General features: G+C 47.5%; 1 protein-coding gene across 1 annotated transcript in view; it reads right to left on the bottom strand.

The window, feature by feature from the left end:
- The window catches only part of SLC1A1 (solute carrier family 1 member 1), an 83,983-nt gene extending 69,624 nt beyond the window's left edge, over positions 1–14,359 (bottom strand). The window contains 1 exon segment of the mRNA NM_001082249.1: positions 14,093–14,359. Within this exon segment, the coding sequence (NP_001075718.1) occupies positions 14,093–14,183 (91 nt within the window). The 5' untranslated portion in view covers positions 14,184–14,359.
- Between the last annotated feature and the right edge of the window lie 759 nt (positions 14,360–15,118).

Genomic DNA, 15,118 nt, shown 5'->3' with positions numbered 1-15,118 from the left:
TCCTCTTCAAGTGAGTTAAGACCTATTTTTAGAATTCTGTGATATTTCTTAAATTAAAATGAAGGCAGTCCCCAGTGTAAATACCTCAATGCTTCTCTTAGTCCTCACTGAAAGAAAGGCAATCAGAAGCCAGCTTGTTTGGTCATCATTCATGAAAGAACACTCAGGTAAGGCATATTAAACATGTTCCAGAGCCACCAATGGGGACCAGGTGCCTTTCGCTCAGGATGAAAATAGCCATTCAAAACACACACAAAGATGATACCTTATGCCACTGTTTAAATGAATAAAACTGTACTGGGGAATTTTATTATTTGTACCCTTCCCCCTTTGTTTCTGGGAAACAATAACAAAATTTATAATTTTATGTTATAAAATTTTACAATTTTATCAAGTATCTGCACATCATCATATGAGCTCCCTTGATAACAGTGAATTGGATTTAAGGTGCAGAAATGACCATAAGTACATCTCAGATGAACTTCAGAGACCAGGAAATCAAACAGGATAAGTATAACCTTTTCATAGTAACACCTGAGGGTTTTCTTGACTCCTGGAATCCAACTTTTGTCTTTGTGAGGATTTTCAGCTCCTTTTCTTAGTAGTGCTGTTACGCACAACAGATGTTCCCTGAGGCACAAGAGGATATATTAGAAGGGAAAAATAGAGACAGACAGACTCCAAGCAAACAGTCACAGCTGTATACCCATGGCAACCTACTAAGGCTCTGTCCTAGACACAGGGCCCTGAAGAGCCTAGAAGCCTGTGGGAGCTCACGATGAGCGCTGTTCCAGTGAACTCTAGAGTTCTAGGTCCTGGGTGCAATTAGTTCAGACTCCTGTGGTTAGAAGAGGGCATTTGGCACAGTGGGTAAGACACCTGCACCCCATATCTGAGCGCCTAAGTCTCAGCTCTACTTTTTTTTTTTTTTTTTGACAGGCAGAGTGGACAGTGAGAGAGAGAGACAGAGAGAAAGGTCTTCCTTTTGCCGTTGGTTCACTCTCCAATGGCCGCCGCGGCCAGCACGCTGCGGCCGGCGCACCGTGCTGATCCGATGGCAGGAGCCAGGTGCTTTTTCCTGGTCTCCCATGGGGTGCAGGGCCCAAGCACTTGGGCCATCCTCCACTGCACTCCCTGGCCACAGCAGAGAGCTGGCCTGGAAGAGGGGCAACCGGGACAGAATCCGGCGCCCCGACGGGGACTAGAACCCGGTGTGCCGGCGCCGCTAGGCGGAAGATTAGCCTAGTGAGCCGCGGTGCTGGCCTCAGCTCTACTTCTTATTTCAGCTTCCTGTTAATGCTCACCCTGGAAGCCAGCAGGTGATGGCTCAAGTACCTGGGTCTCTGCCACCTATGTGTAGACCTTGACTGAGTTCTGGGTTCCTGGTTTCATATGGCCCTATCTCTGACTATTGCAGACATTTGGGATGTGAACCAGTGAGTGAAAGATCTGTCAGCCTTTCAAATAAAGAAAGAAAAAGAAGAAACAGCAAGCTAAAATATCAGAAAGGAAAACGTTTTTACAGATTTTTTAAAAGATTTTACTGGGGCTGGCGCTGTGGTATAGCAGGTAAAGCCACTGCCTGCAGTGCCGGCATCACATATGGACACCATTTCGAGTCCTGGCTGCTCCACTTCCAATCCAGCTCTTTGCTGTGGCCTGGGAAAGCAGTGGAGGATGGCCCAAGTCCTTGGGCCCCTGCACCCAAGTGGGAGATCTGGAGGAAGCTCCTGGCTACTGGCTTTGGATCAGCACAGCTCCAGCCATTGCAGCCACTTGGGGAGTGAACCAGCGGATGGAAGACCTCTCGACCTCTCTCTCTCTCTTTCTCTCTGCCTCTCCTTCTCTCTCTGTGTAACTGACTTTTAAATGAATAAATAAATCTTTTAAAAATAAAATAAAGATTTTACTTATTTTTATTTGAAAGACAGAGTTACAGAGTGGGGGGGGGGCAGTGGTAAAGGTCTTCCATCTGCTGGTTCACTCCCCAAATGGCTACAATGGCTGGAGCTGGACTGATGGAAAGCCAGGAGCTTTTTCCAGGTCTCCCACTTGGGTTCAGCAGCCTAAGTACTTGGGCCATCTTTCACTGCTTTCCCAGGCCATAGCAAAGAGCTGGATTGGAAGAGTAGCCAGGACATGAAACAGCACCCATATGGGATGCCAGCGCTGCAGGCAGAGGGAGGCTTAGCCTACTATGCCACAGTGTTGGCCTCGAAAAAATGTTTAAAAGAGACCAATTGTTCTCATTTCTATTTAAACAAGTAAATATAAGCTTCTATATTTTCCCTAAAATAAACAAGCTTGTTGGTGATTACTGGAAAATATCAGTATTCAACGCAGGTGTCAGGTCAGTTACAGAGACCTGGGCATTGTTTCTCAGGGCTCCGGGTTTCTGAACTGGCAACAAGATCTGGATCTCCATCACTCTGGATCAGAACCCCCTTGATTCAGTGAAACCTCAGGGAATTCTGCAGATACAAGAAAGGAATCCATTAAGAGGAAGCAGAAACAAAGCAAGCCTGTGTTGGCTTTTGGTCAACAACTAACTTTTGCTAAGTAAAAAAAAAAAAAAAAAAAAAAGTCTTCAGACTCTTTAATGACAAATTTAGCATGTATCCAAGCAGTTGTTCAAGGCCTACTGGAACAAGTAGCACAGACAAGCAAATTAATTTCTTATCACAGAAATAATCTCCAGACAGAGGCAGAAATGGGTTAAGAATTTGGCAAGGATGTGAGAGGGCACTTGGAAAGAGAAAACCTAGAAATAAAGACATTAAGAAATTGATGTGAAAAACACTATATTTAAAAGTCAGGACCATCCAGGGCTAATTAAGCTGTGAGACACAGGTCAACAATTGGAAACCAGAAAGACTTTCAATTTATTTTTCCTAATCAGTACAAGGACTTCTCAGGAGATGAGGCTGACTCTTACGCTGGTTCCCTGAGAAGATCAGATCTTCTCTGGGGGACAGAGAGGCGCCCTCCAGTCAGGGAGCTCCAGGGCCAGACTGAGCTCACACTAAAGGCTTCAGAACTTTCAGTAACCAGGCTTGTTCTGTTTCTAGGATCCCAAGCTAGTAGGATTAAAATGTGTTCTGGATGCCTCAGGCTTGAATAAGAACTCCCCAAAGCTTATGTCTCAGAAGTCCATACAATGAATGGCCCATCAGAGAACCAAGGGGATAGATGCTGTGAGGCTGCAGGTGACAGCTGAAATAGTTGGGTTCTTGCCATCCCATGAACGAGCTGGACTGAATCCCCAGCTCCCAGCTTCAGCACTGGTCAGCTCAGCCCTAGCAGTTGGAGGGTTCTAGGGAGTGAACTGACACTTGCTGTCTGTCTCTGCTTCTCAAATAACTGAATAAATAGATTTAAAATAAAAGTATCTTAGAAAGCAAGTGCAGTGCTAGATGCTGTGAGTGCATCAGGCTCATGTAAGATAGGAAAATGAGGTGGGAGAGAGAAATGTGAAAACAATCATACATACTGCACATGAAATTCGACTGCCATCATGGAAACGCTGGGAGGTAGAGCTTCCAAGAAGTAACTAGGCCATGAAGAGGGAGTCGTGCCTTCCTCCTGGAGTGGGTTCTAGCTCTCGTGGGAGTGGATGGGTATTGTGATAGCAGTTACACAGTAGGGCTGCTCTCCTGTTTTTTTCTGCTCTGCGCATGCCTGCTTGCCCTTCTGTTTTCTGCCATGAGTTGAAGCAGCACGGGCCCTTACTGGTACCACACTCTTGGACTTCTCAGTCTCCAGAACCACGAGCCAAAATAAACCTCTTTTCTGACAAGTTGCCCAGTCTCTGGTATTTTGTTATAGCAACAGAAAACAAAGACACATGTACTACATAAATATAAGCTCCATACAATACTAAGATGAGACGTAAGAGGATGCAGGCTTCTGTACTCCTATCATTACCTCGAGCTGGACTTGTTTATCAGGTCTTCAATCCCACAAATCCTATCGCCCCTGCTCAAGGCCATTCTGACCATGATCTCCTCGACACTCCTTCCCAATTCCACCTCTCTTCTCTGGAGGCCCAAAGGAAGCTGGAGCTTTCCTGCAGCATTTACCACACTTGGGCTCATGTTTGTGGCATTTGTGCATAAACTGTTGCAGAGAAGATGAAACACAGACTTCTACTCTGCATTTCTTGCCAGTAATGTTTATCCTTATTCAATTTAAATCACATTCCTAATTTATTGCTAAATGAATAGAATTTTTCCGAGCAACAGACAATACTTTTCATCCCATATGTCAATTTCATTTGATTAACAGTGGTTTCCCGGAGTGTAGTTTCAAGGATTCTGAAGCCATTGTAGAGTTCAGTAGTAGTAAACAAAAAAACCCTGTAATTGATTAGTGATGTCTGCCACACAGCAGGATTGGGAGTTGTGTAAAGACTGATTATCTGTGAATATAAATTGAAGGCTATCACATGGAGAAGGGAGATTATCTCCAACTGAACAGTCAGAAAACTCTATATGATGAAAGTGGGAATGAGACCCATCTTCAGGCCAGTGCAAGACAGGAAAGATAATAGTGGGTGAATACCCAAGCAACAGCATTAGTTCAGGAAAGTACAACACATCTGGGAAAGCAAGTACAAGTTCAACCAGAATACAAGCTTGAACAGAAAGTGCACATAGCAGAAAACCAGGGAAAGGACTAACCACTGTGGAATGCCTTAAGACAAGGAACAAGACAAAGAAGAGCCAAGAGGCAGACAGGAGGAAGGATAATAGCCTCCCTAGCTGCTTTGTAAGAACCAAGTCTCCAAGAATGATTTTAGCTGCCAGGGGAGGGTATCAAAATTTGCTGGGAAGGAAGAGCCTTGCACAGTGGTTAACCTAAGCTTTGGAATCAGGCAGTCCTGGTGCAAATCCCAGCTCCATGTGCTCAGGAACATGATGAGGGCCTTGTAAGTTCCACCTCCCCCAACTGTAAAGCAGGAAACTAACTCATCATGCTGAGTGTCAACTGGGAAATAAATGTGCTTAAAACTTATAGTAAGCCCCCAGTAAATATTAGCATTAGGCTTGGTTAGACATAAGACAAAGAATTTTTCAAAAGAGAAACATCTATCTTTCTCAATGTCTCACAGTTTGGGGGATCTTATGTGAAACTTAGAAAGTAGCCAGGTGGGTCAGAAAACAAGTACATGTGACATCCTCAGAAATTGAGCAAAATCACTTTATTTCCCACAAATGAGGAGAGACTAAAAGATGACACTTTCTGTAACTTAAGCTTTTCTGGTAATAGTGCACTGTTTTCTGGTGGCTGACTTAATTCTTTACTGAATCATAAGCACAAGATAACTCTTAAGCAATAGAACAGTGGCAGAAAAACAATTTATCTGTACAAATGCACCTAAGCTCTCTCCTCTTAAGGATTATTCCCCTTGGTTGGGTGAGCACTGTGGTTTTGGCCATCTGAGTGTTGAACTCAAACATGTGTCTCAGAGCTGTTACAAGAAAAAGCACAGTGAGGACACTCTGTGGGGTCGTTCCTAAACTAATATTCCCATTCCAAAGGCTACCACAGAGCACGAAGTCCCATGACACTGCTCTCAAGACCCTTCCTAAGCACATGGAGAGCTGCAGTGACAACTGTCCTGGCTCTGGACACAGGCACTCGGAGACCAAGGCTTCAGCCCCTCAGATCTATCTGGTCTGGGTCTTAGTGATGCAGAATGAGGTGCATTGGTGTTTCTAACCTAACTGAGTGGGGGCTGCTGCCCAGAGCTCGCACATTTGGGGCGGAGCCTGGGAGAGGAACAATCTAGAATACACAGTGTGAAGCAGCTCTGAGTTGGAATCAGCTGGGCCCATCCCGGAACACGCAGGAGTATTTGCTGGGAAGGAAATATTCCACCTGTGGTAATGAACCAGGCAGGTATTTCTCAAGTTGAGGTAGTAACATCCTGGCAAGGAATGAGTCAACAAAACACTTCCTTTCCATTTGCAGAGGTGTTACTGGGAGGTGTGATAAATACAACACAGCCCCGCTAGATACAATATGGGCTATTCCCCCAGCAAGTATCATGAATGAATGAATGAATGAATGAATGAATGCCTCCCAGCTCCCGAGGGAATTACTGGCTTCCTGAGATCTGTTTCCAATATTGTCTTCTATCAGGAGTTGTATGGTTAATCTTCACAGTGGCAAAGGCCATTAAAGGTACTCCCATGATGCAACAGGCCCTGCTGTAGCAGGGTGGTCAATGTGCCGCTCACTGGCATCTGAAATGAGTGCATTTTCTTCGAGAGCACTTGAGTCCCAACAGTGTACGTGACCCCAGGTCTCCAGCGACACAGGAGCTGCACAGTTCCTCAGGCGAACACAGCTTCCTTGGCAACAGGCCAGCGTGCTGCTGACTCCCTAGGATAGCTATTTTCAGTCTTGGCTCTGTTAAAGGTAATCACAATTGCTCAAAAGTAATGAACGTAGAGAGCTTTCTCTCTACGTAAGCAGTGCATTCATGTGCTTGCCTAACCTAACCCAGGGCTTTCCCCATCTGACTACAACATGAGGTCCACCACATTCTGAATGAGCACACAAAAGCTTTACATAACACATTTTCATTCGAAGCTTCCTTTATTTCCTAGGACTTGGCTCAAGTTTTTGCCAGGGGAGTAACTTTGATTCTGTAGTCATATTATGCTACATAAAATGCTCATCTTTATTAAGCAATATCTAACAAGATGCTTCATATCTGTCAACGATTATCAGTTTATATTCAAAGTCCTTCTAATAGGTGGCACTAAGAATGTACATAGATAACAACCCTGACAGGCAGAGTCTAACTGACAAAACTTTTTTTTAAAAGATCTATTTCATAATTTTGTTAGGTAATTTTGTTTGCAGTTTTGATTTGACAGACTTGTGGTATATACTTTGCTGAGAACAAGCAAAACCCAAGAATCTTTTCAGTGGTGCCCTTAATCTGGTAGGTTTTGGTTTTGTTTCAAAAGTGAAAACACTGGTATAGGCATTCAAAGGCCAGTTTTCTTTTTCTAATTCTTCAGTGTTGGGCCAGTCAGCAAAGATTTCTTCTCTAAGATAATTAAACAGGTGTGTGTGTGTGTGTGTGTGTGTGTGGGAGGGGAAGAGAGTGAAATAGATACATATATATATGTATGGAAGGAGATCTTCTGGGACTCAAAGCAGTGCTCTGAAATAGATACCAGTGTACCAAGTGGAAGCTTAATTTCCTGTGCCACAACCCCGACCCCTAAAAACGAATTTTAAAAACCCCCATTTATTTTGTGCTTCTGGAGTATTCTGTGCTTCAGAAATATTTTTAAAAAATATATTTATACAAAGTTTTATTGTAGTGAATAATCTAATATTGACATAAGACATTGCCCTGATAACAGTCCCATACACAATTTACTTCATTATCACTAAGTCATTCACTAATCAGCAGTTCAAACACAGAACAGTTGACTTGATGTCAGGGTCATTTTATCCTCAGGGAATGCCCTTTACCCCTCCCTTAGCCCCATCTGGAAGAGTTCCTAGTAATCTATCTCTCAATAATGAACTACAATACAGTCATCCGGTTAAAGGTGCTTAAAGCTGGAAGAACCTTAGAGATTTTAAAACTCAGTCAACAAGTATGCAGCATTCACATCCCTGCTTCTCATCCTAAACCCTCGGCAGACACCACTCCTCAGCTTTAGAACTTTTGCTTTCACTCCTTTGTTGACAAACGTACCAGGCAGTCCACTGCCTAGACTGGGATTTGGTTTATGGATGGAATCCTCTTTGCTATTCAAGCTAATCCAAACCCCTTCCTTTCTGATAAAAACAGGCTCAGAGAGTATAAATATCAGGTACACTTTTTCAGAAGACAGCATTTAAGAGTTAGTCGTATCATTCTAAGTTCTCATTTCATTCTCTAAGGCCTGCCAGGTATGACAGGAGTGCCCTCAAGGGGTTATAATCTGATTAAGGTTACTCACAGGGATCAGAGAGGGCTGAAGTGGGCAGAAAATTCATAAAGAAAATGGAGTTTTAAAAAAATTTTATTTGAAAGGAGAGAGAGATTGATTTTCCATCTGCTGGTTCACCCCTCAAACACTTTCAACAGCCAGGGCTGAGCCAGGCTGAAGCCAAGACCTCAGAACGCAACTCAGGTCTCCCCCATAGGTAGCAGGGACCCAAGCACTTGAGCCATTATTTGCTGCCTCATGGAGTGTGCATTAGTAGGAAGCTAGAATCAGAAGCAGAGCCAAGATTAGAAGCCAGGCACTCCAATATCGGATGCAGGTGTCAACCGCTGTACCAAATACCTAATCAGAAAGTAGAGTTTTAGGGGCTGGCGCTATGGCGTAGCGAGTAAAGTTGCTGCCTGCAGTTCAGGCATCCCATATGAGCACCAGTTCGATTCAGAGTTGTGGCTGCTCCATTTCCGATCTAGCTCTCTGCTATGGCCTGGGAAAGCAGTAGAAGATGACGCAAATTCTTGGGCCCTTGCACCCAAGTAGGAGACCTAGAAGAAGTTTCTGGCTCCTGGCTTCAGATCGGCACAGCTCTGGCCATTGCGGCTATTTGGGAAGTGAACCAGCGGATGTAGGACCTCTATATTTCTCTCTGCCTCTGCCTCTCTGTAACTCTGCCATTCAAATACATACATCTTAAAAAAAAAAATAGAGTTTTTTATAAGCTTTGGTTATTTACTCACTCAAATGGGGACAGTGTCTTACTAACTCTCTGGTTCATAAATGGCTCAATTATTTAACACATGTACTAAAGCTGCCAGGCAATGAGATAGAGACTGTGGGCACACAGCAGAGCAGCTCAGGATTCCCTCCCCACAGGGTACACTGGTTGGTGGCACAGGCAAAAAATCAGCATATCAGGTGACAAATACCAAGTAGATACTGGCTCTCTACAATAGCCAGAGAGCATAATGGTTATGAGAAGCGTCTCTGGAGCCAGATTGCTAGGGTTAGTGCCCCTGCTCTGCCCTTGGTCAGTGACTCTGAGCAAATGTCTTAAGTTTCTGAGCCTCAATTTTCTGCAAACATGTTTGATAGGGAGATCAAATGGATTAACGCATGCACAGAACTAGAACAGTACTTGGTACAAAGTGATATGTAAGTCTTAGATCTTATTATATGTGACACATGCAGAGAGGGTGTTTTGTGCCACCTGAGGGAAGTGGGTACTGAGAGGCAGATGGTGAAGGGTTTTGGACACCATGTTAGAGTCAGGCCTCCTGCGCCCGAGGATAGCAGAAGGTCACGGGCAGCCCCAAGTCCCAGGGTGCTGAGCTCCCATTCACATCTTACACAGGGCTCTTGGACAATAGTCTCAGCTCTTCACTGTAAGGCCCTGAAGAGAGGTAAATGAGGCCTCCAAACAGGTGTACCCACGTGCCCAATCTCTGAAGCCTATGAGCATCACCCTTATGGCAAAAGAGTGAATACCCTGTACAGCAATATGGGATTTAAAGATCAGCCAGCTTCATTCTAAATGCCACCCCAAAAGACACACCTGGGAGAAGGCATTCAGCGCAACAATTAAGACAGCCACATCCGCCTCCTGACTCCAGTCAGCTTCCCACCAACACAGACCCTGGAAGGCAGCAGTGATGGCTCAAGTAACTGGGTTCCTGCCACCCCACCCATGTGGGAGACCTGGATAGCGCTCCTGGCTCTGGCTCCAGCCCTACCCTGCCTGTTACAGGCACTTGGCAAATCAGTGAATGGCAGTTGTCTCAAATAAATGATAATTGTTATTTGATTAAAAAAAAGTGCTAGAGGAAACCACATGCACACACATAGGAAAAAGAGATCTGAAAGCAGAGGCAAAGCTTAGAAGATATAGTCACAATTCCAGGAATACAAGAGCAGCCAACAGCACCAAACACTGGGAGAGTCCAAGAGGAATGGCCCCCTACAGCTCCTAGACAGACAGGCCTTGCTGGATTTGGAATTTTGGACTTGTGACATGCAGAACTGGGTGAGAATAAATGACTATCGGTCTAGCCATCCATTGTGTGGAAATTAGTTATAGCAGACACAGGAAGTCGCTATCTGAGGCAGGGAGCGGGCACATGGAAGAGAAACAGCAGTGAAGAAGGGGAGCAGGAGGTGGCCAGGGATTAATCCCTAACTCCTCCCCTCCTATCTCAACCTCAGAGGGAGTCCCAGTCCTTACCCAGGGCCAGGCCTTCAGAGGCGCCCCACCCCTTGGATAAGCATCTTCTCTACCTCAGGGCCTCCCTCCATGTCATTCACCCTTCCCTCATCTGTCTGCATTTCTTGTTCCAATCATTGCTTCTCTTCAGGTTAAATCAGGCTCAAGTCCCAGAACAGAAAAAAAATCCCCTCTGGTTCTCTTTACTACTTTCTCCCTAAGTGTCTTCAAGGAAATGCCCAGAGGGTCACATCCTGTCTCTCTCTTTTTGCAGGGTTAGCATCTCCTCCCCACTGAGTCTCTGGCCAGCACCTGTTCTGTGAGCTTTCTGAAGACCTCTTGTACCTGCTGAATGAATGACTTCCATAGGTGCTGGTTGCTATAGGCATTTTCCTAACCACAACTGAGCCCAGGCTCTTTGCAGGTAGTGGGGCTGGCCCCTGTCTTTAGGAGCCTTCACAGACTTGTGTAAAAAGAGACAGGACAAGAAAGAACCTAGCAGGTCTCCAATTAGCACTGGCAAGCTATATACTACATGAAACCCGTGCTAGGAGACCCAAGGCTGGGCCAGGGTATTAGTAAGAATGTAAAGCAATTGCTTAAGACGTGAGACAGACTCAAAATCTACCAACGGCTGCTTCCCGACTGCTCCTAGGAAATGAAGCAGAGACTGAAGAGGCTTGTTAGTGCCATGGTGTAAGTAACAGCCACTGCCTTTCATGAAAACCCCTAAGCTTGAAATCAGAGTTTTCAACTTCCTGAAAGAATGTAGAACTGGTCTGGAGAGAAAGGTGAGGTTTTACATTATGAGTAAGGCGAGGATACTATTGTGGCTGACCTACACTCTTTAAAGCGTGATTACTGGGTGGCTTGAATCAAAACACTGACAGATGCCTCACGCACAGAATCCTCATTCAGAGCACAAAAACTCTCCCCTAAGAATATCTGCTACTCAGTGAATTAGGAATTAGGCTGTGGGTGCACAAAACAAAATGACTGTTTCCATTTCCCTTTTTAAAAAAATGAATGTTACTGAGGCTGTTATTAGATTAGAGCATGTTATCCACAACTGGGTGTTTTCACATGATCTTAATCAACCCCACAAATACATGAGATAATGACTAATATCCCATTTTCCAAGTGAGGATCCCTGAAAATGAGCACTTTGTTTAAACGGGAGAGCCCCATAGTGCCAGAATTCAAACCCAGGACTCTGACTCCAGACTGTGCTCAGTCTACTCCACTACAACAGCAGGGAAAATCCTGCAAGAGCTGCAGTGAAAGCAATGACAGTGTTCACAGTAGCATCCCAGGAGAGGCCTCTCAAGTGAAAAGCCAAGGTATTCTTTTCAGACCCTTGGAGGGTGTCACAAAAGGAATGAATATGGTCACCTAACTATCCCATCCCACCCTCTTGTGAAGACGAACCTGAGAAATTTAGCTCATTGCATCTCCTTCTCCATGAAAGGAACTAACTTCCACACCTAATAAAGATGACCTTTACTGTGTCATTTCCTTTCACATGCTGTATCTTGAAAACTCAAGAGGGTTTCAGCCGGCTCACAAAAACCACCGCTTCTCATTTCAATAGGAAAAGTATCTTTAAAGCGCCAGGACTGCTGAATTCTAGCAGGGACCCAGCATTTCAGCAGCTGTGATCAGATGAGGACACTGCATCGGGGTAGTTAATGCATTTCACAGGGTTTTCCTCTTTAAGGTCCACATGCTGAAATGTCCAGATGGCAGGCTGCCTAAGAGCTCTCGAGATTTTTCTGGACCAATTAAGGAAGTTACAAAATAAACTCTTGCTCTGATGATCTAGCCCAAACTCACTGTCACTCTTCTAAGTTGCAGGAATTCCACTGCTTGTTAAATCAGTGAGCCAGCAGGTACACAGAGAGAAGCATGATGTCCCGCTTAGGACCAGGGCTATCTGAAAAAAGAAGGAAAGAGGGGGACCCTGGGAAGTGCTTCTGATGAGCACTCTGCAGGCGGGCGGTCCAGGCTTGAGACTTCCCAGACCAGAAGTGGAAATAGAGGGCTGCCCTGTGTTGCCTTCTAGAGGGCCAAATGTCCACCAAGGCTTTGGCCTTTTAAATGGTGGTTTTCCCTTTTTGAGAAAAGTACCTGAATTATACTCCTGGGGCTTGAGTGACCACATTTAAAACTGGAGGAAAGCACCCATCTGAGATCAAAAGTCACCTCTACAAAATGGGCGTGCAATGCCTCTTGACTCTGAAGATGCATTTATGCAAATGGTTCCAAAGGCCAGGAGCAAATGCTCAAAATTCCTTCCAACCCTCCAGTGAAATGGTCTCTGACTAGTGGTGCACAACATGGCTACCAAGGCAGTGTGTCTGGAAAGCTCCATGGCCCAAAAGGCAGAATTACTCTATTTCCAAAGGCCATTGGGACACGCCAGCCTCAGGCTATCCTCTGCCTAAAGTCTTTAAAAAACAGCTGAAAAATGAATTCGGACTCCTATCACCAGCGATATAAACAAGGCCATCTCTTTCACGTGGCTGAAAGGAATTCTAATACCTCTTTGTAGGGTCAGCTATTTAGAATTAATGGGGACAGGACAAGCATTCCCTAAAAATGCCCAAAGCCACTTGGCACTTCTTAGAGGAAAAAAGTCAGCACTTGCTTCTCTACTTTTCTCCTCAGTCACAGAAGTTCTCCGCTAAAGTAATTCCAGGACGTTATTTATTTACTAGAAACCAGACTTTCCCTTGCACAAAGTTCTGGAGGAATCCATCTGACCCCAGATCCCATTCATTAACTTCCAAAGGTGTTTTCTTTGGGGGAGGAGAAAACGGGCACCACTGGAGGGGAAGCAGGCAACACCAACTATTCTGAGGTCCAGAATCAGCAACTAGGAAGAAGGCACAAGAAGCTGGGGGTGGGGGAGGGCCAGAGGCTACCCCTCCCTCCTTTCTAGCAAACCGGGCTGCAGCTTCAAGCAGGTGAAGCTTGCCAAGGACTCCACGTATTCCCCCGAAGGTTCCTCAGCCCTCACCTGCTGGGTGTCCCCACCGGTGCGAGCTCACAGGCAAGGAGGCTAGACATGACTCTAACCCTCAAGAAGTGCAACCCAGAACCCAATTTGGGAAACGGACAACCTCGGCGGAAATTCCGAAGGCAAATACGAGTAACTCATACAGCTGAGCAAGGGTGCAGCCATTCACCCAGTCCAGCGATCGGTCAGGAGTCAATCACTTAAATAGCCCCGTGCTTAGAAACAAGCAGAGACGGTTGGAAGATTTTTGATGGAAAAATAAGGGGAAGGCAGGAGGAGGCTCAGCAGGAGGGTGCTCTCCGACTTCCCCAGTGACCACCCGCGGGCCACAATTGCACATGCCCGAATTCAGGCTCGAAGCTGGCAGCTTTTCCAAGCCAAGCTGCGGGCAGTAGCCGCGCGCCGCGTTCCGGGTACTATGGTGAGCGGCCGCTACGTCCCCAGTTTGCTCCCCGCAGGGGCCCCGCCATCCCAGAGGCCAAGGTGTCTCCTCCAGTCTGACAGCTGTCATACACACCAGCCTCCGTCAAGGCAGCGAGATTCAGAAGGGAAAAAGGGGAGGGAAGAGGAAACGCAGTTAAGATGAACAAAAAAAAACCTATTTGTATCTAAATGGGCAAGACCGGGAGCTACCTGCTTCCCTTTCCACCTTCCAAGCCCCTCTGATCATTTTGGGCAAAGCAAGAATCAGCGGGCGGCTCCTTGGGAACCCAGATGGAATCCCCAAGGAGCAGACATCTAAGCGCCATGGCGAAATCCCCCGCGCAGGGTCCGAGGCGAAGGCCGAGGGGCGCTCAGGCACCCACACATCGAGTGCGCCAGCGCCATGCACACCCTCGCACCCGCGCTCTCCGCACGCGGCCTGGACGCGGGGCGCGCGTGAGGCTGCGCACCTCGCCCACCGGCCGCGCAGCTCACCTAGCACCACCGCGACCACGGTGGAGAGCAGCAGCCAGTTATTCTTCAGGAAGCGCTTGCTGTCGCATCCTTTCCTCGCCGGCTTCCCCATGGCGGCCGTCCGGGCTCCGAGCGGGCCCCGCGGTCGCCGCTGTTGTGTGCGGGGCTGGGCTGTGCGCGCCTCGGCCGGGGATGGCCGTCAGCTGGGCGGCGCGGAGGAAGCAAGACGCCGGTGCGCCTGGGAGAGAGTGCGCGCTGGCCCTGCCGATGCCGCTGTCACCGCCGCCTGGGATCGCGCGCTGCGCCTGCCGCCTGCCAGCCGGGTGGCTTTGCGTGGCGGGCGCGCCCAGCTCCTCCTGCCGCCGCGGCGCTCTGCGGCGCCTGGGCCAACCAGCGAGGAAGGAGGGAGGAGCGGCGGCCCGGGGAGGCGGGTGCGTGCGCGCGCGGGGTGCCGGCGGTCCGCGCGGAGCAGGCGTGGGAGGGCGTCCCGCGCCTCACCTGGGGCCGGGGCGGTCTCCCCGGGAGGCTTATGTCCTGCCCCGCAGCCTTCGCCTGGAGTCTGCCCGTCCCTGTGTATATATATATATATTTTTTCCTTCCAGAGGGGCGCAGCCACAGGCACCCTTAATTTAGACTTAATCATGCATGCTGCCCTCTCCTGGTACCACGCCAGCCATTCCCAGGGTCGGTGCGGGAGAACGCGGCACCCTTTGAGGTGGGAGAAACGGTTCCGCCTTGGGTGCCCCCCGGCTGTCCTATGAAGTCTGGGATTTGCCAGCAACCCGAAAGCCGGCAGCCTCCCTTTGCGAGGAGGGAAAGGCGCGTGAGAGATCCCAGGGTTTGGTGACTTCCTTGAGGGGTCTCTACTCCCCTACTGCGGGACTGCGAACTCTTAGAGTCGCAGGAGGCGAGGCTCCCACATGGTTTGCCTGTGAGCTGAGGGCTCCGCAGTGTCGCCCGCGTGCGGGGGTGGGGGGGGCGATTCCCTCTCAGGATTTTCACTTTCGCTCCTTGTGACTTGCTCGGTGGCCGCCCCAGGCCCCACAG

The sequence above is a fragment of the Oryctolagus cuniculus genome, chromosome 1, assembly GCF_964237555.1.
Source record: "Oryctolagus cuniculus chromosome 1, mOryCun1.1, whole genome shotgun sequence".
NCBI lineage: Eukaryota > Metazoa > Chordata > Mammalia > Lagomorpha > Leporidae > Oryctolagus > Oryctolagus cuniculus.
The sequence above is the reverse complement of the archived record's forward strand: the minus strand, read 5'-3'. Positions and strand labels throughout refer to the sequence as shown.